General features: G+C 41.0%; 1 protein-coding gene across 8 annotated transcripts in view; it reads right to left on the bottom strand.

Moving 5' to 3' along the window:
• LOC135904829 (uncharacterized) overlaps positions 1–23,415 on the bottom strand; it is an 809,532-nt gene that overhangs the window by 621,034 nt on the left and 165,083 nt on the right. For 7 of the 8 annotated variants that reach the window (XM_065435817.2, XM_065435818.2, XM_070525263.1 and 4 more), the window contains 5 exons: positions 18,324–18,473; positions 12,528–12,660; positions 8,950–9,020; positions 2,809–2,998; positions 1,758–1,910 (listed from right to left, as the gene is read on the bottom strand). In XM_065435817.2, coding sequence (XP_065291889.1) covers positions 1,758–1,910; positions 2,809–2,998; positions 8,950–9,020; positions 12,528–12,660; positions 18,324–18,473 — 697 coding nt within the window. The remainder of the gene's footprint in view (positions 1–1,757; positions 1,911–2,808; positions 2,999–8,949; positions 9,021–12,527; positions 12,661–18,323; positions 18,474–23,415) is intronic. The other variant, XM_065435820.2, reaches the window with a different exon arrangement.

The raw sequence follows: 23,415 nt of genomic DNA, 5'->3' as shown, positions 1-23,415 counted from the left end.
AATAAGTTTTTGCCCACAACAACACAACAGTCTCAAGTTTACAGGCATTTGCAGCAAAAGAAACAGTAGTCTCAGGAAAAAGTAACAGCTGTGCACCAAGGGAAATAAAATTATGGAAGCTTTGGCAGATAATTTGCCCAGTTAAATATATAGCACTTGTTTTGCCATGTTTAGGCATGTTCAGGCATAGCTACCTAGTCATGCCTCTTTTCTTAATAAGAGGCAAGGCTTAGTTCAGATGACACATTACAAATTCACATAAAATATAAAGAAAGGAAGCATTATGGGAATGCACAGTAGCAGTGTCAATGCAGCTGCTTCTAATGAACTGACTGACTAATTTGACCAGACTAGACTGACTGACCAATAAATGACTGACTGATTTGGTTTGGAATAGCAATTTGGGTGATTTGGGGTGCCTTGTGCCGCACTCACGCCATGATTGGGTTTAACATCCCAAATCAATACAGAAGCCATGAGAGGTGCCTGCAGTGGAGGGCTCTGGATAATTTCGACCACCCTAAGTTTTTTAATGTGCACCCAGAGCTCAGTACACAAGAGTTTTTACTCTTGGTCCCATTGGAATACAGCCACTGCAGCCAGAGATCACACTCATGACCTCATGCTCAGTAGCATAGCAGCTGCCTTTTCAGTCTATTATATGGGACTTCAGACAATGATGCATAGTTAAGATGGCAACAAAGTTAGCAAGAATATCTTATTTTTGACACTAGCAGTATATGCTAACAACAGAGCAGTTTCCTATGGTCCCTTCCTACAAAAAGGACGAAGGCAGCACACCGGCTGCTATCTTCTCACAAATCCTGCACCTGTTTTGTACCTCCTAAGTACACAGAACAGCAAGGAAGGCACAAGTGAATCAAGCTTGAGGCAGCGTTTCTACTTGCCATTAAGATCTCAATAGATCAATATCATGAGACATCTATCACAGAATTTAGTATTCAACTTGATGCAAGTTCAAACCTCATCCTTTAATTCCAACTTCGAATGATATGGCTATATTAGAAATATCAGGCTCAATATGCCTGTTCTCGTTCAATTGCTGATGGTAGGCAGCAAGACTCGAGGCAGCAGTCCTAGGAAGGGATACTAACTGTGAATTACCAGTGTCCATGGCTCCCCTACATTGCAGGGGAGCATGCAGTTACATTGTCCAGGGCACGAAATGTCTTTCCTCCAATCCCTTACAAAGCACTATTTTTTATTAATCAAACTACTATTTCATATCTTACCAAGGCTTTATTAATGGAAGTGAAATGCACAAGATCAATTCACATGAAACAGATTTCACTAGTTTTTATATGGCAAGCATCACTGTGTTGTCTCATTCTATTTGGGGCTCACTTAAAGGGTTTCGCATAAAGGGTTTCACACTGGGGTTCACTTAAAGGAGACCTGGGCAACCATAGCGTTTGTGTCTTGGTTATTCACATTGGGTGCTATGAAACCCGGGACTGCTACTGTGGCTGGAACTGTGGCCAAGACTGCTAGGCCATGAATTGATGCGGCTCAACACATCGTCTGGAGGTTTGTGAGACAGAGGCTTCCTCCAGACTACGCCTGCAACCACGTCAACTGAAGGATTCCCTTTAAATTATTGCATTATTTATGCATGACGTTTGTGATGTGCCAGACATAAGCACTCAGCTTATTCAAGACAAAGGAAAACAGCCTCCATAACCTGCCCTTTAGCACTTCCAGTTAATTGGTTGGCTACTCTAAAATTGCCTACTGACCTCAGACTCAGATGCTTGACAACATAAGTTGCTGTAGTAGTTCTTGCCCTTATCTTCCATGATGTCAGCCACTCGACAGGTATATAGCGCCTTCCAGACTTGGCTCCGGAACGCAGCAGGAACACCTTGCCGTACCAAGCTCTTCAGTTCTTTCTGCATGCCAGAGCCAGCCACAAAGCAATCTAACATTACTGCACAAAGAAAGCAACATGCATAGGAAATGCGTCTGTGCAGCTACACATGAGGACCTAAGTTATTGATTCCACAGAGATAAACTTTTTATCTGCTTTGATCACATATATCACATTTTAGTTAGCACTACAGGGTCACGGTCTATCATGCACTTACACTCCATGTACATATAAGTACAGCCGTTCTTGTGCGCTAGCACATGCCTACATTCCTGCTTGTCTGTTTGTTTGACCATGGTGTGCCCAAACTGAAGTTAGCCCTAAGTTAAACTTGGGCTTGTCTCATGACTTCGGGTTTACCTTCCTGTGTTCTTGTGTAAGTGAACACTACATTTTCAAACAAAGCTACGAATCCATAGGAAATGCCCACCTAACAATTTTGATCGTCATCATTACACACTTGCAAGATGTAGCTCCTGTGGCAACAAATCCCTTTTGCAATTTCAGGGTCAGCAATTTATGGTGAGAGAAACAGAAAAGAGTGCAAACAAAGTCAAAGGACATGAGAAGGGTGACATGGCACAAATGCTGTCTTCTTTTCTTCCTCTGCCTTTGTCCTTGAGCTGGTTTACACTTCTACCATCATGACCCTAATGTAAATATAGCCCATATTAACTCAGCAATTGAATTTTGTCGCTCCCAATTCACCATTTAAGCTGCTGTTGATAAAACAACTCAGCAATGACCATCTAGCCACCAGATAAATATGAACACAGAGAATCAGTTATGTACATTTAAGGCAAGTGTATGTCAAACTTTTACGAATAATCTAGGCACACTTTTGCACCACCTTGCATGCTATAACTGATACTACAACCAATTAATTTGTGTTTAGATGTGCAAGCAGGCAAAACACTAACTGTGCTGATAAGGTTGTCACCACAAAGCAGAAGGTACTGGCGCCAGCGCCACAGGTGGTGGGCAGCTGAGGGCAGCCGCTCCTGGTAGTGAAGGTGCAGTTGGCGACAGATATAGTGCAGGGCCAGGCTCTCCTCAGCGTAATGGTGCCGAAAGCCCAAGGCATCAGTGTGCTGTAGCACCTTATTCTGGCTGCAATGTCAAGGCATCAGCTCTCAGTGTCACATTAGGTATAAGGAAAGATAAAGTGACACTTATCATCCTTGAAGTGGCAGTCAGCGTATGTTAAGACATACAAATTCATGCAACACTGCTTTGCAAGAAGTTCATTTCATTCTAAAATGTGTAAGTGTTAAGAACTAAGCACTAGGAAAGATTACCAGATGCAAATCATTGAGAGCATCCATTGCACCTTTCACGGTTTATTGTGAGTTTACTTTCTTAGTAACATTCATACACAACACATAACAACAAATGCTAACTGTACATTATGCCACTCAAGGCAGAATTTTTCACCTACTCCCACTAACCTCAAGCTTTTGCTGCCAGAACTTTAGTTCAATGAAAACTAAAACATGCATCATCAATGTGGGACACTAACATTAATTTCCTCTCTCATACATTGACATAATCGAATATCACCCTGTGCATTTTGCCTTTTCAAACTACTGCTCCTAATACGCTAGCATCACACACATTAAATCAAATATAATCCCAATAGATATTCTATTACATCATCAAGTCTCTCGCCTCTGCCTATTTCATCAAATCTGCTTTTAACTTCCAGTCATCAGTGCCTCTAATGTCTTGCTGTCATCATACATTTCATCATGTAACAACAACCAGCACAAAATACCACCTAAACCTTACAATGTGTACTGAGGACAGGAAAGAAGTGAAAGGGACAAGTACAGCAAACATGACACATAATTCCAATTGATACTTATTGAAAGCCTAATGGGATATATAGTGAGGAAAAAATTTGCAAATTATGCAGATCTCATGCACTGTGAGAATCGGTGGATGTAAAGACTCTCAGGCACATAGTAGGCACGCAGTAGTGCACTACAGCTTCACTCACACTTTCAACACACTTTCAGTGCAGGTAGAATCTCTGAGATTGACTCTGTTTGCTCGGTGAGAAATCCAGCCACACCAAACCCCGGGGAGGTACAAAAATAAAACTTCAATTAAAAGAAGTCGCAGCTTCGCCCGAAATGCGGAGCATCGATTGCGGTAGCAAATAAGTAGACAGCTACACAAAATAAGGATAGTAGTTTTGTTGGCCATGTGAACATGGAAACATTCACTTATTAACTGAATTAACAAGCATGGTGTCAGTGTGCACAGGCACACACAAACACGTCACACTCAATGACCATGGAGACATGCTGTCAAAACGCTGGCTCATGAGCAAGTGCGGCAGCAGCAGCGAGTGAAGTGACCTTCGTGCTGTCTATCACTTCAACACAATCTCAGTGGTGAGAACACAACACGCACAAAGATATGAACCATCTGCAGATCACATTTAAGATACTGCACGCGTGTCTGTGACCGCGGCCGTAGCTTGAACCGCACTGAGCTGCGGTCGTCAGTTCCCCTTGTACCACTGTTACGAAATACGCAGTTTATGCCGAAGCACAACGCTGCCCCCCCTCCCTCCCTCTCATCACCCCATGGCCTTTCGTGCGACAGAAGACTGCGCATCTGCTCTCCATTTTCCTCCCTTGCATGTGCCAGATTAAGCCTCGATCGTCAGGACCCCTCACATGCTTTCACTAGCACATACAGCATACGGCGCATGGCAATGGTGTTATTGCCCTTTAACTGTATGCATAACATCACAATGGCAGTGATGCCGATGAGTCCATATAATTGCTATCGCAACAAAACAGAAATATGCCAATGAAAACCTAGAACCTTGTCATCATGCGGTCAAGGCCCATGTGTAAGGCAACAATATTTCTTAATGTGGGAAGTACAGTGTGTTGATGCAGCCTTCTTCTTCAGAATGAATTTCTGCTGCATTGATAATTTCTTATGTACAGCTGTCCTCATTTACAGCTTGTAATAGTGCAATTTTCAAAGTATAGTGAACACCCACAGCACCTACAGCAAAGTGGCAGGTTACTAAAACCACTCCTGCCGGCTAGGTTATCATGCTCTCTTAGCCAGTTGTTGAGTCATCTGCCACTCTGACCTATGTGACTTTTGCTGCATGAGAGTAGGATCTGGTAACTTATGCAGTCTGTGTACTGAATGTAATGTTTGCAGTGATGGATGGTCCAGCCCCTTTTTTGGACAGTACACTTTTTCTGCACAATTGTGACAGCTTCATACATGCAGACATGACAATCACAATGCTTGCTTGCTGAAAAATCTTCAATCTATGATATTTGCCATGAATATAAGAAATGACTGCTACTTTTTGCAGCAGCTTTCTGGGTTCTTAAAGGGACCCTGAAACGCTTTTGACGATTTTCTACAAACGTACTGAGTCGTTAGAGTAGGTCCTTCTGATCATTAATTTACATGTCTAAGTGCTCTGCGTAAAGCGTGTAATTTATTATAAGGTTTTAAAAATGCACATCGCTGCTGATCGCAGCGCACTGCTCGGCGGAATTTTAAGCCGCCCCTACCCATATGACCAAAATAACCCATATGACGTCAGTGGAGCGAGCTATCCGATTGGCTGACCAGGGCGCGTGATCGACAATTTTTCTAACTTTATAGTAAACAAATGATCTTCGTAATAGTTGGAATGTTAGTTAATTTGTTTTTATAAAAAGAAAGTAGCATAAAGAGAATGCACAAGAACAATTTTTCAGTACACTTAAGCACTTCCGGCACACAGCAAGTGTCGTCTGCTTGTGTTACAACGTACTCCATTTTGACGAGAGCTCCGCGGTCAGAGTTGGTGTCAGTCTTTTCGCGAGCACTATGATTCGACTTTGTTGCCTTGTGGGCTGCAAACGTAGCGACTGGCAATATGTCAAGCTGCGGCATCGTGTCCCTCTGCAAGGCAGCGTACGAGCGAACTGGCTGCTGCGCAGGATTTGCGTGTTTGTGGCCGTCACTTTACACCAGAAGATTACTAACGCAATAGCGTTTCGCGAGTCCCGTATTAGGGCAAACGTAAGCGCAAGGGGACAGGATCTGGCCGCTTGACTGTGCCGTAACAGGATGAGCCGAAATGAGCAGTAGGGCAAATGTGAATGGTCTGCACGGTGCAGCCACCTGGTGGCATAGAGCTCAACCATACACAGTAGCAGCAACGAAGCGTTTCCTTCTTTGCTACTGGTGCGTACTTTTCGCAGGAGTGTAATCATCAACACGTTGTTTTTATACATGTTTAAAATGTTTTACACTTCGTTAGAGCAATATTAGCGCTTTGTTTGACTGGTTAAGCGCTGCGCCAACAAGTGTCTGGACCATGCAGACCGATCAGGCCGCTCACGTACGTCTACGCCAAAGTTCCGTCATCAGCTTGAGTTTATGCCTCCATTCATTTGCCGAAATGACCAGCTTGCCTGTGGTTAACGGAATACCAGACACATTCGGCGCTATGACAGAATGCTCGCAACGCACGCTGCTTCGATAGCTCTCGCTTGGGGTCCACAGCCAAGCAGCTAGCGGAGAGGTTCCGCGCGGGCGGGGGCGGGCTCCAAAACACCCGGAAGTGGACGATGTGACGTCGCATCGTGACGCAGGACCAGTGAAGGCGGAGCTTAGCCCCGCTCGCTCGGCGGACGAGTTGAGGAGGAAAAGCATGGCTGGGGAGGAGGGTAACTTATAATCGCTTGTAGCTCCATTAATACGTAACGCTTCACTTAAATTGTGGTGCGAATGTTCTACTTAAGCTGTACCCTACGCGTCTACAAAGTTTGTCCGAACCGTTTCAGGGGCCCTTTAAGAACCAAACGGTGCAAAAGACATGGGGACGCAGATAAGAATCAGACAGCAGAAGCACTACTTCTTTTCTATGTCCCCATGTCTTTTTCGCTGTTTTATTCTTCAACATGAGTTCATTGCAACATGCCCAGCTTTCAGTCTTTTGGGTTCTTCCTTTCTCGGCACTTAGCTTTTCTAAGAAGGAAAGCTAAGTGCCAATCTATGCACCCATGAAAATGGGTGCATAGATCTGTGGATGCATTCAACTTGCAATCAAAGCTAGAGGCCATGCTGTGCTCACAGAACCTTTTGATGCTCTTAGGTAAGCACACTGCAACAATGCTTCATTTGACTAATGCCAAATGAGCAGTGATATGGCAACAGTGACGTGTTTCTTCTGGGTTCAAGCAGCCAGCAAACATGCTTCACAGAGCACTTTTAGGGGTTTGTTACAAATCCACACCCTGTTAGGACTGCCAAATGGGCACACCAACCTGTATTCATGCTACTTTTTTTCCCAAAATTAGTGTCAACTGGAACCGCCTTTTTGCCTTCATCTGTTCAGAAACAAACACCTACAACACTGCTATCCATGCTTACCTTATGTAAACATAGTGTGCTGCTTATATTGTGCTCCTGTTTTTTCCACTCATCTTTGAAATGATTTGGCCCTGATAGCAAACAAATACCTAATAGAGAAGATTTTAATTAAGAGCCCTTGTGCACTACAGTCTGAGATGTTCCCACAATAGCTTCGATTGTAACACAGAGTGCATAGCATTACGGTCAATCTAATTTGTGAATAGCAACACACGTTATAGTAAAGAAATATTCCGAGTTTCATGAATGTGTTGAGTTGGTACTACCCATATGTGGAAACTAGAAACGTTTTGCAGTAAACAGAGGTCAAAAGTGGCAGCTCATGTAAGAATTACCATTATAACAGGCTGGAAGGGACCAGCAAAATAAACAAATGCAAAATAGAAGTGGGCAGGACTACTAGCTAGACTATAGAACAAAGACTAGTCCAGCCTTTGTCCTGTCCACTTCTATCTTGTGTTTCGTTTACGCTTGCTGGTCCTTCCTAAATGTGATAATGATAAAAATGTGCTATTTAAAGCGAAGCTTTTTTTGCGAACCCTCCCAGATTTTCCTGACCACGGCTGCTAGCTGGCTTGGTTCTGCTGCTGCTGTCTTGCCGAATAGCTCACAACTTGGATTACTAAGTAGTCCGTGACCGAACGGGTGGAGCATTGGGTTGCTTCGCTGAGGGAATCAGGTTTGAAACCAACAATCAGACCAACTTAGGTCATTGAGTAGGTAAAAAAAAAGACACGTAATTACATGACCGATGCAGGGATAAAACCTCAGTCCCCCAGCACAGCACTTTGATGCTCTAAACATTAGGCCAAAATCGCACGTAATAGTACCATGCCAACTAGCTCTTTGAGATGATTGCCGCTTGTTCATGATTATGATGATTTCCATACTACGCCACATGCCCGCAAGGGCTGGACTGGCCGAGAAGTAGGCAGTACATTTAAAATGAGTAAGAAAAAATTACGAAACACTATGCAATATATCAGTTATCACACTGTGTAGCTCGAGTGCGCAAGAGCACATGTCCGCATGCCAGTTTCCTTTACGCTAAAGATGCAGGAATGAAAAGGGAGAATTTATAGCCTTTAATTGACCACTTCACAAAAGCATCACTTCACATAGATAGCAAAATTTGCATTGGATCTGCATAGCTTTTTTTTTTTTTTTCAGACCAGTAGGACAAACTGTCAGGTTTCCTTGTTCATATTCAGACATACATCAGTTTGACAAGCTTATGGGTTGTGACAGAAAAATCAGACAAGTAGGTTGTCAATAGAAAGCAGGTATGAATGATATGAAAGGCATTGGTATGACTGTAAGCATCTGCTTTCTGTTGACAACCCATTTACTTGATTTCTCTGTCACAACCCCCAAGAGTGTCAAACTGATGTATGTCTGAATCTAAAGCCAACAAGGAAACCTGACAGTTTGTTCTACTGATATATATATATATATATATATATATATATATATATATATATATATATATATATATATATATATAAAGAAGCCCATATTTATTCTTTATCACATTATTGATCATTATTAGAGTCATTATTTTTATCATATGGTTCATGAAGGGCTCTTTTTTTTTGCCACTTACTGCATATTAGGAAAATACCATCGGTTAGGTTCTAATTAAACAAGCTCACCTGTCATATGTAGGAAGACCTGGGTTTGACATACGGGCTTCCCGCAATAGCTGGAGTACACGAGCTGCATGCTGACAAAGGTATTGCAATAGTATTATATACTGCTGCTGCAGAAGGAAAGTTTTGAAAGCATGTGTAGTAAAAATGTGGAAGTGATTGTGTGTGCACTCAAAGGTTCAACTCACTCAAGGAAACTATGCATGACCATGATAATTTCAGTTGATCATAGTGGACTTATTACAAGCAAAACTTTTACAGCTAAAGCTGCTTACAATAAAGTGAAGGGCATGGAACAGTTTAATTGATATCCAGCCATTCAATAAGACTTCAATCTGTGTACAGTAAGCCTTTTTCATTATAGATGAGTTCATCTTAGCACAAAAGCAAAACAAAACGAAGGATGCTTCCTGCAAACTTTAAATCTCACAAATATGTAGGAACGATAAATGAAGCACATAAACTCCTGCATCTGCACACAGGTTGCACGCTTATAAGCTCAAAAGGCTATTAGGTTCAATAGGTATTAGGTTAAATGTGCATGCAATTTCAAATGATTCAGGGTGAAGTTGTTCATGAAAGTAACTGCTATTGTAACAACAGAAAAAATCCTTTCATGGGCAAACTTTTTACAAACTACACTAAAGTGCAGATTGCTTTGTTCAGCATCCACTGATAAAGGTGTGCCTGTTTGCTAATTTACAGGTCAAATTCAGTGCTGTCACAGTGGCATGAAAAGTTGATTAGGCCAAGCATGGTACTGGTGAAGGTCAAAGATTTTTGAATGGGACTTGCATAAAGGCGACAGTCCTGTTTTCCAGTCAGGTGACACTGCTTCCCAGCCACCATTGTTAGGGATAGACACGGGCAGGCTCAGCAAGCCGGTCAGCTGCTCTACAATGCACTTAAAAGGCTTTATACCATTTCTCAGCTTTCCTTCAATAAAATTTGACATACTGACCTATACTGCCGTGTGCAAGCCGGGTGCACGTGGACAGTTCCGGCCGTAAGGTACATGATGATAAGTGATCTACATTCAACACAGCATTCAATGCACTGACTTCACCTTTAAACTCGGCTGCTGCGTGGCCATGCCAACCACTCACCCTTATTCCACATTTATTGTATCAGAAGCTTTGATTCCCCTGTCACTCAGTACATTTAAAGGAATGTGTATAGCCCACACATAGCTCGTTATCTGTTTTTCACTCATGAGTGACAACACTGTTGTAAGAGTTCAGTCACATTTATTGAGCCAAGAAAAAGCAACTGGGCAATGGTGGCTGTGACAAGCTGACCTGATCGTATGGCCGAATACTCATAGTGTCTGCGAGCCCATACTATAGCAGTGCTAGATGACTGCATAGAAATGCTACATCAGTGCATAAGATATCGGCACGTTGCAGTGCTTGGTTTGCTTCCCTCTTTTTCATGTTGTTTGCTCTGATGGAATCTGCAGTGACATAAGACTCAACAAAAAGTTGCAGCTCCTGCTGTCAAAGCTTCTCCCCATCGCTGCTATTGCTTTCCAGTAGTCAACATTGCATTTGTGGTGCAGGCATGGGAACATGCCAAAATATTTCACCCATCCCATTGCGTGGAACCAACCTTGAATTCGCAGAGCCATGTTATGCAGCAAACACAGTATACTAGGTGTATGCTAGAACACCCCAGCAAACTCAATGAGACCAGTAGTAGAACATGCGTGGCACACAAACCGTTTCTATGCACATCCTGTGCTCACATGCACATCTATCCTTTACTATGGTGTTGCAAACCCAAGGTTACCTTGTGTGCCCACAGGATTACTGGCATTATGCAAAAGGTCTATAGACTTCCTGGCTAGCTTGGTTTGTTCAAACCACCATGTTGGTGCAAAATAATTCTGCATGCTAGAACAGAGCAACAAGAGCATACGGCTGGTCTAATTGGTGCATATCTAATTAAAATAGAATTCAGCCCAAAACAGTTCATGCAATACAGGTATTGACATACATACTTATTTATCTTTCCTGGTGACCATCTTTCTAATGCCAACAAATGTTAAAAGTTATCACCCAGCGCAAGACGCACCTTTCTGTATTGGAGGTTTCTCGAATTGTTATCACTGGTTCTATCTGTTGTCGTCAAGCGTTGTGTAATAAAATTTTGTGCATGACGAGAATGGTAGTGTACATTTTAGAACTTACACGAGCACCAACAATTAGGCTAAAAGGTTCAATGAGTCATGTATAAATAGCTGATACGTCTGCCCCGCTTCAGATTTCCTACAATCGACGAGGGCGCTCGCCGCTATCATTGTGCTGAGTGTTATTTGCTTTTGCTGGGCGCAGGTTTGCTCAATAAACAGTTAGTTTTGTGACTTGAATTGTGCCCCTGCAGTTCTTCACTGCCACAACAACGTACCAATATACAAGGTGTTACAGCTGTGTTCTATGTTTACTATTTATTGACACTATAGCCTCATTGTGCAGCAGGTCATTGTGTTCTGTTTAATGTGCCATTTGAGTAGAGAGCTAAGGAGTACATGCAGTGCAGATATACAGGGTGTTAAAGATGTGTTCCATGTTTTACATTTTATTGAATCTGCAGCCTCATTGTGCAGCAGGTCATCGTGTTTTGTTCAATGTGCCACCTGAATAAGGAGCAAAAGAGTTCATGCAATGCAGCTATACAGGGTGTTGTATAGCTTTGTTCCATGTTCAGTTCATTGTGTGCAGAAAGTCATTTTTCCTTTGCTCACAGTCACAGACCTGGTCAGTTCTGCTTACTGTCACTCAGTGCAAGTTGGGAGTTAAACAGGAATGATGAGGAATGCAAGCAGGCATGTCGTGCTGGTGTCAGTACATAGAGTTACTGCATGATATCTCAGTGTCCAGCTTGATTGATGGTAGCGATACATTTCACATTCATATAGTTCACAGGTTTGTTATCTGGTGTGGGACATAATTCCCAGCCAAGTCTTCTATCAATGGGTTTATAAGTATACAGTTCCCACGCACCTGTAACACAGCATATGCCACCTATGTTTGAAAAGAGAAAATACAAGCGGTTGCACGGCTACACAATAGAGGGAACCAGTGGGAGCCTCGCCTCTTCAGAAGGCGATTGTCCTCTTCCTCCCTAGGCCCCCGTGAAAAAGGGTATAAAAGGAGCAAAGGACCAGGCACTGGTAGTGGAGCCCACTGGTCATGACCTGAACTGTATTTTGGCGAATCCCTGACTGTTCACTCTCGTGCAGGGATGAGAACTGCGTCTTGGTATGGCCCTGATTGTTCTCACTTATGTCCGCTTGTGCCACCATAGCTGATGTCTGTGACAGTTGCCTGTTGCCGTCGTAGATTTGGAGCTTTTGAGGTGACCCCCAGCACTAAGTAATCATGCTCTGCTCCTATAACCTTACTCTTTAGTGCTGGTCATTTCTTTAGGCTCGCGAGTACTTTAACCATACTTGCGACACACTGATCTGTTTTTTCTCACAAATTTTTTTTCAACTGGAGAATGATTACTTCTATGTTAGTTATGACAAGTATGGATGGTTATTTTCATCTAAGCAAAAGGGCAAGTGGTTTGTCGCTCACCCTTTGTCCACCATAAAAGTATACTTCCATAACTTCAGGTCCTTCCATGGAACGCATCCTAATGGCTGACTGCATAAGGAAGACGTAGTCTCTCTTCAATTGGTCAATCTCTTTTTCTTGGTCTTGGAGGCAGCTGCAAGGCATGACAAAAAGAAACTCTTTCAATAAGTAACAACAGTTCCTGAGCTTTATAACTAAGAGGCAAGCTAAGCTACAACAATTAAAAAAGCACAAATAAGATGAATGTTTCATGCATAATCAGTTTACAATATAAATTTTATCAAGAGAACAGACTGGTGGGCTAGTTGGTACTGCATAACTTGAGGCAAAGTGCAAAACAGCACGTAGGACAACAGAATAGAATGAAGACACAGTGCTACTAACAACTGAATTTTCATTGCACATGGTTACCCCATATATACCATAGTACAACAGGAAGAAAGAAAGGCCACTGTCACAAAAGAAATCTTTCCATCATAATAGCAGCCTATGGTGGATGATTTTGCCGAAAAAGACTATGTTGCGACAGTAGCCATTCTTTCTTCCTGTCATACTATGGCATGTATGGGGTAACCATGTGTAACAAAAATTTAGTTGTTAGTAGTACTGTGTCTTCGTTCCCTTCTGTTGTCCTACGTGCTATTTTGCACTTTGCCTCAAGATTTTATCAGTGATTCAAAATAACACAATTTTACAAAAGAGCAGAAGGTAATATTTAAAAAGCTTGCTCTGTGCAAACATGACCCGTTTCAAGATAGCTTGAACATACTAGAATGATGGAGACATGTAAGGAACTACAGTAGAACCTCAGTAAACAGAAATCACTGAAAGGGGCCCTGAACCACCCCTTGGGCTTGGTAAAAAAAAAAAAGAACAGTCCACGGATAGCATATGCTACTGTGAAAAATCTCAGCCAAATTTTGCAGGCATCACAATCGGAAATAGCAGCATCTACATGAACAACCACAATCAAATTTGAACTGCAAACAGGACGTTCAGCAGGCATTGTGGGCACACCCCACTACACCATAGCTTTCGCAGTGCAAGTCATTGAAGAAGGAGCGGAAGCACCGTGAATGGTATGCTTGATTGCCAATACCTCCTGTTCTGCTGAACGGATTGAAGTACTTTTTGCGGCTAAGTATTTCTAAAATAGTCTAATTTAACTTTATATGCATTTCTTGACTTCGATAAAAAGGTGGTTCAGGGTCCTTTTAAATGGAATTACCGGTTGAATAGAACAGCCTCTACATTGATTGGTTTCGTATATAGATAATGCAAAAAATACATTAATCGAAACCAAAATTTTCGCAACTTTCAGTAAACAGAGCAAGAGCTAAAGCATTTTCTTGTTCAGCCAAAATGTGACTTTTATTTTGTGACCCCTGTCTTCTGTGCAGAAATCCATCCTTAAACATCAGTGGCAAACACTCAAGCAAGCAAATATTTTTATAGATATTCAATGCATAGCATGTGCAGTCCAGACAGCTCGGTGGCACTGCCACTCGCCCCATAGATGGTCAAAATAAGCACAACTGAAATTTCAGACGCCTTACACAAACGCCATTTGGCAGTTTCGATTCTACAAGCACGACCTCGTGTTAATTCTGCCACCGAGCTGAGCAGAAAGAGCAATGTTTTTGCTTTGATATGTCCCGCGTACCTCCTCTTTATCGAAATTAGCAAACTCTAGTCAATGCATAAATTACACATCACACTCAAACCACGGGACAAACTAATAGTTACATTCACTTCTTTATTCTTCACATGTCTAAGAGGGTTAAATGAGTGTATGACATACAGTGCTACACCTCTGCACACTTCTCTAAGTAAACAGAACCCTCGGTAATTGGATCATATTTCTCTGGTCCCTTGAGGTTCCATTTAATGAGATTCGATTGTATAAGAGGTAAAAGCAATGTCTCAATCCAGCATGATCGCCACAAAAGGATGTGTTTCCATAAAGACAGAGACGAGTCAGCCTGTTTAAACTTTGGAACTTTATGAACGCAAGTTCTCTTGTTGAAATGGAGTCAGGCATTTTCTTTGTTTTCCTGCTGGCCTGCTGCAAGAACTGCAGAAAATTTCACTAAAGTGATAATTTAAGTAACTGGTCTGCCTGCTAACATAATTAGTTCCCTCAATCATCATTTCCCTCACTCTTTTACAAGTTCACTGCTTTTACCTGCCAAATACAGAATGTTGAAAGCAATGGAAAATGGTTACACCACTGGCCACTGCCTTTGAACAACAAATATACAGCAGCTAGGCACAATAATTATTGGAACATGACAATCTCTTGAGACTCACACTTTCTGAAAAAAGAATGTATCAGTTGTGCCAGCCCATCCTTTCCAACCTAACCAACAAAAATGAGTTTCCAGAGGAAAGAAAGGGTGGGAGACTAGGAAACACTAGTCAGACTTTTCAAACAAGACAAAGGGACATCAACACTACAGTGGAATATTGATAAATGGAGATTGCTTAAACAGAACAGCCTATTAAATGAAACACCATCCTCATGGTTGGTTGGTTTTCTATTCATGCAATTGTATTCAGCTTTGACTCTCAGTAAATGGAACTCCTGATAAACAGAGCCAATTTCCCTGGTTCCTTGAGGTTCCACTTAAAGAGAGTCCACTGTATATTGAGGAAGCAATACGTACAAGCAAACAGTGGTGTCTATATTTGTTTCCTTATTGCCGTCCTTGTGAAAGTTAGGCTGGCCACACACCTCGAAGACAAAGGGGTGACGGGAAGTTCAGCTTGGAGCCAACGTTTTCAGAAGGTAATTTATGAAGGCAAGTTCCCTTGTCAAAAGTCTCCTTGAGGAAACATAGGCTCCAGGCTGAGGTATGTTCCCTTGTTCTCTTGTCCCCTTTCCTTGTTTGGCCGCTGTTGATCACTAGTTAGAATTTTGTAAAATATCTCTTTGGTACTTTCTTTCATGTTTCTGTTAATTGAGTATAAAGCCTATCAAATTTACACATTAATACCTGCAATGAATTAAAGTGGTATTGTACTGTCTCTTTAGTTACAGATCTACAAAAATTTGAAATTGAAAGCAAGAAGTACAGAGTTCAGAGTACATTAGGGATAGCTACTGTTCTTTCCATGTTGATCTCTTAATTTTCTCACAAAGGGCATCAAAAAGGGCTTTGACCTTTTAAATAGAAACCACAGTAGTATGCTAAACACTTATTTGTGATCATATGTAGGTTGGCAGTCTCCAAACATTTCGGCCAAAAGGTCACATTAGGTGCAGCTTCTAGGGACAAAATCATACTTTTGTAAATGAACAGAAATTTCTGTAATCAAGAGGCAGGCAGGCGATAAACGTCTGAATTTTCTGCATGTTGAACTTTTCAATTTACTATTTTATCCCTTACTATTTTCAAAACACTGCAGGCCAATTTTACTATGCCCAAGCAGGATTGATAAAAGGAATGGTCAGTATGACACAAAGTACTGATCATGGAGAATTTACACAAATTTAGAGAGAAAGACGCACTAGGGCCAATGCAAAAATAAAGCAGAAGTGTCCATTCTGCTATTTTGCTGGTTTGTACTATTACAAAGTGTACAAGGCTTTCACTTGCAGTTCCTGTCCTAATGCACTTTTCCATCAATGCACTTATGGGTTCACATGGCAACTCTGAAGGCTGCAGCAGTACTGGAAAATTGTGGCCACTCCTCTCTAGCTAAAACACATAACCACCTTTAAGAGACTTATCAGCTTTTGTTATGCAATAAAATGCGAGGATATGTGCATTTTCTGGAGGACGAGTGAATTTATATGTGTTCTGGCACCAAGGTCATTATGTACTTGTCCATATCAGAGCAGAACCCCCTGCACTCAATGCAGCCATCTGATCTCTTTGCTGTTTTCAAAGCCTCACTGGGCTGGACCTGGTTAGCAGGCTGTTCTTATAAGGTTTCTGACATAAGCGAAACACTATTGCTTTGATGCATCACCGAGAGCCAACAAATTCAAACAAAAGCCCAAACCCATCCTGCAGCATTGTGACTGAGGAATCATTGTAAATGCTCAGTCATTGGCTGCAGAAGATTCCATGAAAGATAGTGATGCCAGCAGAGACACAGTGTGTGGAATAATTGTAACCAAGCACGTAAACTCGCAATAGAAGGGGGAAAAAAAATCCCAAACAAAATGAAGCATGTGATGTATGCTCGCATACACATGAACATCTGTGGAGGCTGGCAGTTCACTGCAGCTAGGACAAACACTAAGAAGGTTCAACTTTGTAAGAAGACCATTTCACCTTATTCCTTAAAATGCCTGTAGCTAGCCCATCATGGCACCATCTTGAAGAAATCATACAGGAGAATATTTCAGGGGCCCTTAAGGTTCCTTAGTGAAGGTTTCGCTAAATATGATTGAGAGCCCTTATGAGACATAGCACAATGATTCCCCTATGTTACATAATTTTAATAAATTCTCTGTGCTAAATAGAGCGAGCAACATCTCTGTGGTAGAACTGTTATGTACACACTGCTTACCCAAACAAGTGAAACTTTCATGATCATCATCACCATCATCATCATTGTCACCAACAACCTATTTTATGTCCGCTATAGGATGAAGGTCTCTTCCAGGGATCACCCCTGTCATGTGTCAGCTGACCCGATCCTATGCCTGAAAATTCCCTAATCTCACCATACCACCTACGTAATTATCTGCTGTCCTCAACTGCATTTCCGTTGCGTTGTCACCCATCCATTTATTCTAATAGACCATCGGTTATCTGCTCTATGCATTACATGACCTGCCCATTTGCTATTGTTTCCTAATTTCCTATATGATGCATAATAAATAAATAAAATTTCAATTAGAATATCAGGTACTCTTGTTAGCTCTCCAATTCATACTGCCATCTTACTGTCTCTCAACGCTGCACCTACAATCTTTTGTTGCACTGCTCACTGCGATGCCCTTAGCTTCTTCTCAAGCTTCAGTGTTATCTTAAAATCCCCATAGGTTATCACTGGTTGAATGAACTTTATAATAAGGATATCGGTAAGTTCCCAATCACAACTCGGGAGTGCCTGCCATATGCCTTCCAAGCCATTTTTCTTTGCTTACAAATTTTCCTGTCATGATATTGGGTTAAAGCATCACTTTCTTTGACCTTTATTCCAAAGCTGGCAAAGCCACAGCAGCCCTCTTAATACTTAGTGGTAGACCTTCTTAGCAAACAGTTCTTCGGTAGGTTTGTTGCATGAGGCTCTGCAGTAGCCAGTCCTAATCACCATGTCTGTTGTAAGCTGCCTAGCATTTAAGTACTAGTAGCTGAGTAAAGAGGCAAGCACGTTGAATGAAGTCTGAGCGCAGTCTCGTAGCTTTATTTATATTTATTAAAAGAGATGTGTGATAATAAAAGGAAACAAAATTAAATAAGCATATATAACACCTACTTTAAATTACGCTTAGTTTCAGAATATAATATATAATATAGATTGTCAAAAGTAAAACAAACCGACTGTGCCTGCCCCCCCCCCCCCCCTTCTCCTTCCCACCCCAATTTCTCCTACTTTTATTTATTTATTTTATTTACAGAATACTACAGGCCAACTTGTGACCCAGGCAGGAGGGAATACGTTCATACAGTTGTTTTACAAAGCAACTTCAAGCAAATGCAGTGTTCAAGAATGAGTGTGTGTCTTGGCTTTTCCGTGAGGCGAAATGATACAGAGAGAAATGCTCTCCTTTTTATTGAGACGTATGCTGAGGCTTCCCTGTTCTGTTAAGTCACAGAGATCGTTGGCAGCACTTACTTTTGGTAAGTTATAGCATGGCACTGTTGTTGCTGTAATAACCTTGACAAATTCTGAACTTCCTCATTCAGAAATCGGTTATGACTCTGCAGCATGCAGCATTTATCATTCATTCGTTGTACATTCAAGTTGTTCCCCCTTGCGTTCGGCCTGAAAATTACAGATAGAAGTACAATGGTCAAACATAAAGCCATTATAAGCACACACAAAACTAGAACATTGAGCCACATAGGCACAAGCTATCAGTGGACCGATGTCAACCAGTAACTTCGAGAACAGTCAGCTACAGCTACAAAATAGGCTCGTGTAAGGGCTGCAGCCTCGTCAAAATTGTAAAAAAAAAAGGGGGTGGCCGTTACACAAGCCTATATGGTAATTGCTATGTGCACAGTGAAATCTCCAGATAAGCATATGACGTTTCAGTTGCTATACAATGGGTTCTTTATGACTCTGGACAAAATGTGTCCAAAGAATCATAAAAAACAACAATTTTATCAAAGAGCTGCACCAAATACTAATAAAAATAAAGGTTCTAACATCAGTGCCTGTCTTTTAACAATTCCACCATTCTGTGAAGCACTGCCAATGAGATTTCGAGAATGGCCAATACTGAAGTCCTAAATGTCCTTGCCAACCAGTATGTGACATAATATTTCATATAATATGGTAAAGGAGGAAGATTACTATTAGACCAAGTGACCAGTCCCAAGCCACACATGGATGCACAAAAAGCCACATGAAGCTCGCAAGCTGCAGAATGGCCAACCATGGGCTGTATGCAATTTGGTGACCTTCTATGGCCCTCCAAATATAGAGGCAACTTTTTGTATTGATATTGCTGGGATGTAGAGCTTCGCTGTACAGTGTATGTCCCCTATGTAAGTGCTATACTTGCAGCACCCATGCCTAGCAACCTCACTTCAAAGTAACTTCAGAATAAATATATATACTACACAGTGCCAATAAAAAAAAAAAAACATTCTTACTGTAAGTGTCAACTTTGCTGAGACGTGTTAGCCATTGTTAGGCTACTGTTATTTTTGCCAGCGCAAGTGAACAAAGATCTCATCCTTTGATGTACTACTTCAGCCAAAACCACTGCATCTGTACATATCTACTTCAATCATGGATTATGATGGACTTTGAAAGGAAGATGCCACACAAATTTTTGTTTATTATCATTTGTACTAAAGATTTGATAATACTGCCAATCATAAAGTTTTTTATGTAAATTTCAAATATGTCATTAGTTTTTGTGTAGTTGCTATATTTTTTTAGTTATGTCCTAAACAACTGCAAAATATAGTGATCTTTGGAGGCACTTTCTTCTGTATTAAATTTTCATGAAAAGCACTGTGGTGTGGCTTCTTTGGCTCTTTGCAGACTGCAAAGTGCTGATATCTATCCAAACTGCATGTATACTTCGTGGAACTATGAGAGAAAAGATTAGTAAACTTCAATTAATTTTTTTTTACAATCCCATGAGAATAACCTTGTGCACTTGTTTTTATCCTATACTAACAAAATGTGGCATACATGTTTTTCAAGACATGTAGAATGCTGATATCTACTTGAAATTACAATATCTCTCGGCAGTAGCTGCGAAAGTATAAGGTTATATTTCATGGGATTATGAAAAAAATTTGTTGAAGTTTACTAATCTTTTCATGCATAGTTCCACTAAATATGTTGCTACATGTATTTGTCCGATCTTCATGCTTGTTGTTTCAGACTTTATTGTAGCTCTGTTTAGTATGCTTTATCTGCCCTTATTGGCCAAAATTTCTAATACAATTTTTCTTAATGCAGATGTTAACAATAATCTGTGGACGTGCATAATCACTACAAACTGTGGCATTTATGTAATATTTTGTCAAAATTGATCAGTTAACAAAGTCAGAAAGCTGTTCGAAGTCAGAAGGATGAAGTTTAGGCAAATCCATGCACTAACCATCATTCCCATGCTAGCTGAACCACCATGCTTGCAGATGCCATGGACACTAGTGCCGGAGTTTCCCCTAGTAATTTTTTTAGGAAACTGTGTGCTTTGAGCCAGTGATTCAGTTCTCTTGACAAAAAATGTGACATGAGTGATTGTACATTAACTTCAAAATTAATTAATTACTCTGTAATACTGAGGATTCATTAGAAAATTTACAGAGAATCATCCTACCGCCTTGACTTTGTTTTAATGACATCTAAAATCATTGCCATGTGAGCTGAATGACTGCAGTGTCAGAGTTTAATCAAGTAATTTTAGAAGGAAACTCTATGGCTCAGAGCAATATGCACACGATAATAGTTGCTGCATGCGTATTGAGAAAGAAAAAACTATTCTTTCGCAGTCTTTTATAAACCATGGCATATCAAACACCCTGTCAAATGCTAGTCCCTTCCATAGAGTGGACATGTGTAGTACGTAATAATCTGCACAGTGAAATGAAATGGATTCACACTGGGTAAGCAAAAGTTTCAATTTACCCACAGCTCGATGTCCATGGTTTTTTCCTTACCACAACAGGACAGAACTGGCAAACATAAGTGGCAGACTAAAATGTGTATACCATGACTTCGTTACGCTTACCTTCCCATATCTATGTTTAAAATAAAGATATAATTGTTACTAAAGCATATCTGCATATATTAATCACTACCATAAAAATATAGCTTGCGTTCCCACTCACAGGGTATGGGGTCTGCACTTTTTGCAATGTAGTGTGACAAGTGAGCCTATGTGCTTTGTTGCTATGATCCTTGACCACTTAGATGGCCGTAGGAGGCGACAGGTCAGCTGAGACATGATGACTGCTTTGCAGACTGGAGCCTTGGGGCCACATTTTTTAATCAACCATGTTGTTTTCTTTTCTTTTTCTTCCTTCTTTTTGATTTCAATCTATATACACCAAATTGAAATGGCCAAGTGTATAAATGTTCCTGTGACATAGCTTGCGAGACTTCTGACCACCTTCTACAATGACAGCATTGCGTAATGAAATGTTAGGCTATCAGAGCATGCACTGATAGCCTAACACTGATGATGAGCTGTCAAAATGAAGAAACATGTAAAAACCTTTCCAAAGACATTCGGTGCCCAACCAAAGGATGAAATACACCTGGTATAATATTGAAATGAGGGATCCAACAAGTGAAACGGACTGCTGATGGTGTCGTGGTCTGTATGCCAATACCACATGCAAGGTACAGTTTCAGCAATCGGAGCAATGTCTTTCTGGTTCATTTGGTGGCCATAACAAATTCTGGAATAAGGTAAGTGCCATTTCTCAAGAGCATGTGTCATATATAGATATGTTTTGTTGTAAATCACACTTTCAACCAGAACTTTATCACTTGCAGAACTGCCAACCTTAGAATATGAAGAATACTTCTGTCAAAGCTAAAAACGACAAAACTTCGATTAAATATGCTAAAAACTATATTATTGCTTGCCATGTTGGTGTTTATTAAAGATTTTGCCAACACTGTTCAATAGGGACACTGTGAACAGGCACTTTGCTCCATATAGTCTCACCAAGAGAGATCTGTACCACAAACTGATATGCTTATGAAATTTATTCATAAAATATTTATGTAACGATGGCCGAAATTTTGGTTGCCCCTGCAGCTTTCAGCACATCTGAAAAATCGTCAGGTTTGGAAGATCAAGATCTCTGATCTAGAAAATCTGTCAGTGATTGCATATATATTCTTTTGAAATAAATTGTGCCTTAAATTAAGAAGCAAATTAAAAATCATAACGTTATTGGTACCAATACGACAAATGTAAACAACCTCTAAAAATTAGGTATTTAACAATAAAATCATAGAAGTTGGCCGATATGCACTTGATTCGAGATACTATTGGCTGTGCAATAGAATTCATTTGTATAAATTTTTAACTTTAGGTTTGCCATACTTCTCAAAGAGGCGATCAGTACGAGCACTATGTGGTACACTCGTGACAATTCAGATATTTTTTTTTCACTATCTATAATTTGTGAAAATTTAATATGTGTGTTCTTTCCACCCTTCATCGTAGACTCAGACTCCATCAGGCCACCAATATCACTGGCATCAACTGCTTGGCATGTTAGATGATAGAGAGAATAAAAAGTTAGATGGATTGCTACAAAATACAGCCCCTGGAGCCCTTGTCTCGACAGCTAGCTCAGAATGGTCTTCCTGGAGGAAGCAGCTTTTCACTATTGTGCCACCATTATACTTAGCATGCTACTACTAAGAGCTAGGAAGTTGAGCTAATTCACTTGATGCGTTCGTAAAGGGAACAAGTCTTCAACACCTTCACGCTCTGTGAAAATGGATTTTGATACTTTCCTCAAAAATTACAACTGCTTCATGCCTCACAGAGAGCATCACCTTCAAGTGAATAGGGCTCATATCTGTGTGCAACAAGATAAACAAACTGTAGAAGAATTTTTCACAGCACATCATGCCTTAGAAGAATTTCACCTATGGCACTCCTCACAAATAAGTTGGATCCATCCGACTCGTCACTGGCACGAGGGACCACATCATCTTTGAAGCACCACAGCATGAGGCAATCCATGCTCTCTAGAAATCGTTGAATTTCCCTCGGTAGCACAAAGTTTGCTGACAGTAAAGCAAAACGTTTTCAACCGGAATCGCACAGTTGTGGCCTTACATGATCCCTCAGTGGCAGCCCGGCCACCAATGAAAAACCCACACATCCCCAATGAAAGTAGTCTCAGCAACTCTGCCACATGCCTGCAGCAATAAAGGGAAGACAAATAAGTACTAAAAGCAAGGCTGTTTGTGCAGTTGATTGATGAGGAAGACACGCAAAAACTCACTGTCAAGACAGACTCAATGAGTCAAAAGTATAAAAAAGTAAGAGGTCACTTCGTCACCATCTCTTTATCAGGCCCAATCATACAGAACACTCAAGGACTGGAGCCAGGATTTCTTGGCCTAGCCTCACATGGGAAATTAGTGAAAGGTACGAGAGCTTCCAGCTGCTGTGGAGTCAAGAACATTGTATTCAAGATCAACACAGGTACAGAACAGAGTTGTTATACTGCAGAACTTGTTAAAGAAAGACTTAACTAGCTTAACC

This window comes from Dermacentor albipictus, chromosome 1 (assembly GCF_038994185.2).
Source record: "Dermacentor albipictus isolate Rhodes 1998 colony chromosome 1, USDA_Dalb.pri_finalv2, whole genome shotgun sequence".
NCBI lineage: Eukaryota > Metazoa > Arthropoda > Arachnida > Ixodida > Ixodidae > Dermacentor > Dermacentor albipictus.
The sequence above is the reverse complement of the archived record's forward strand: the minus strand, read 5'-3'. Positions and strand labels throughout refer to the sequence as shown.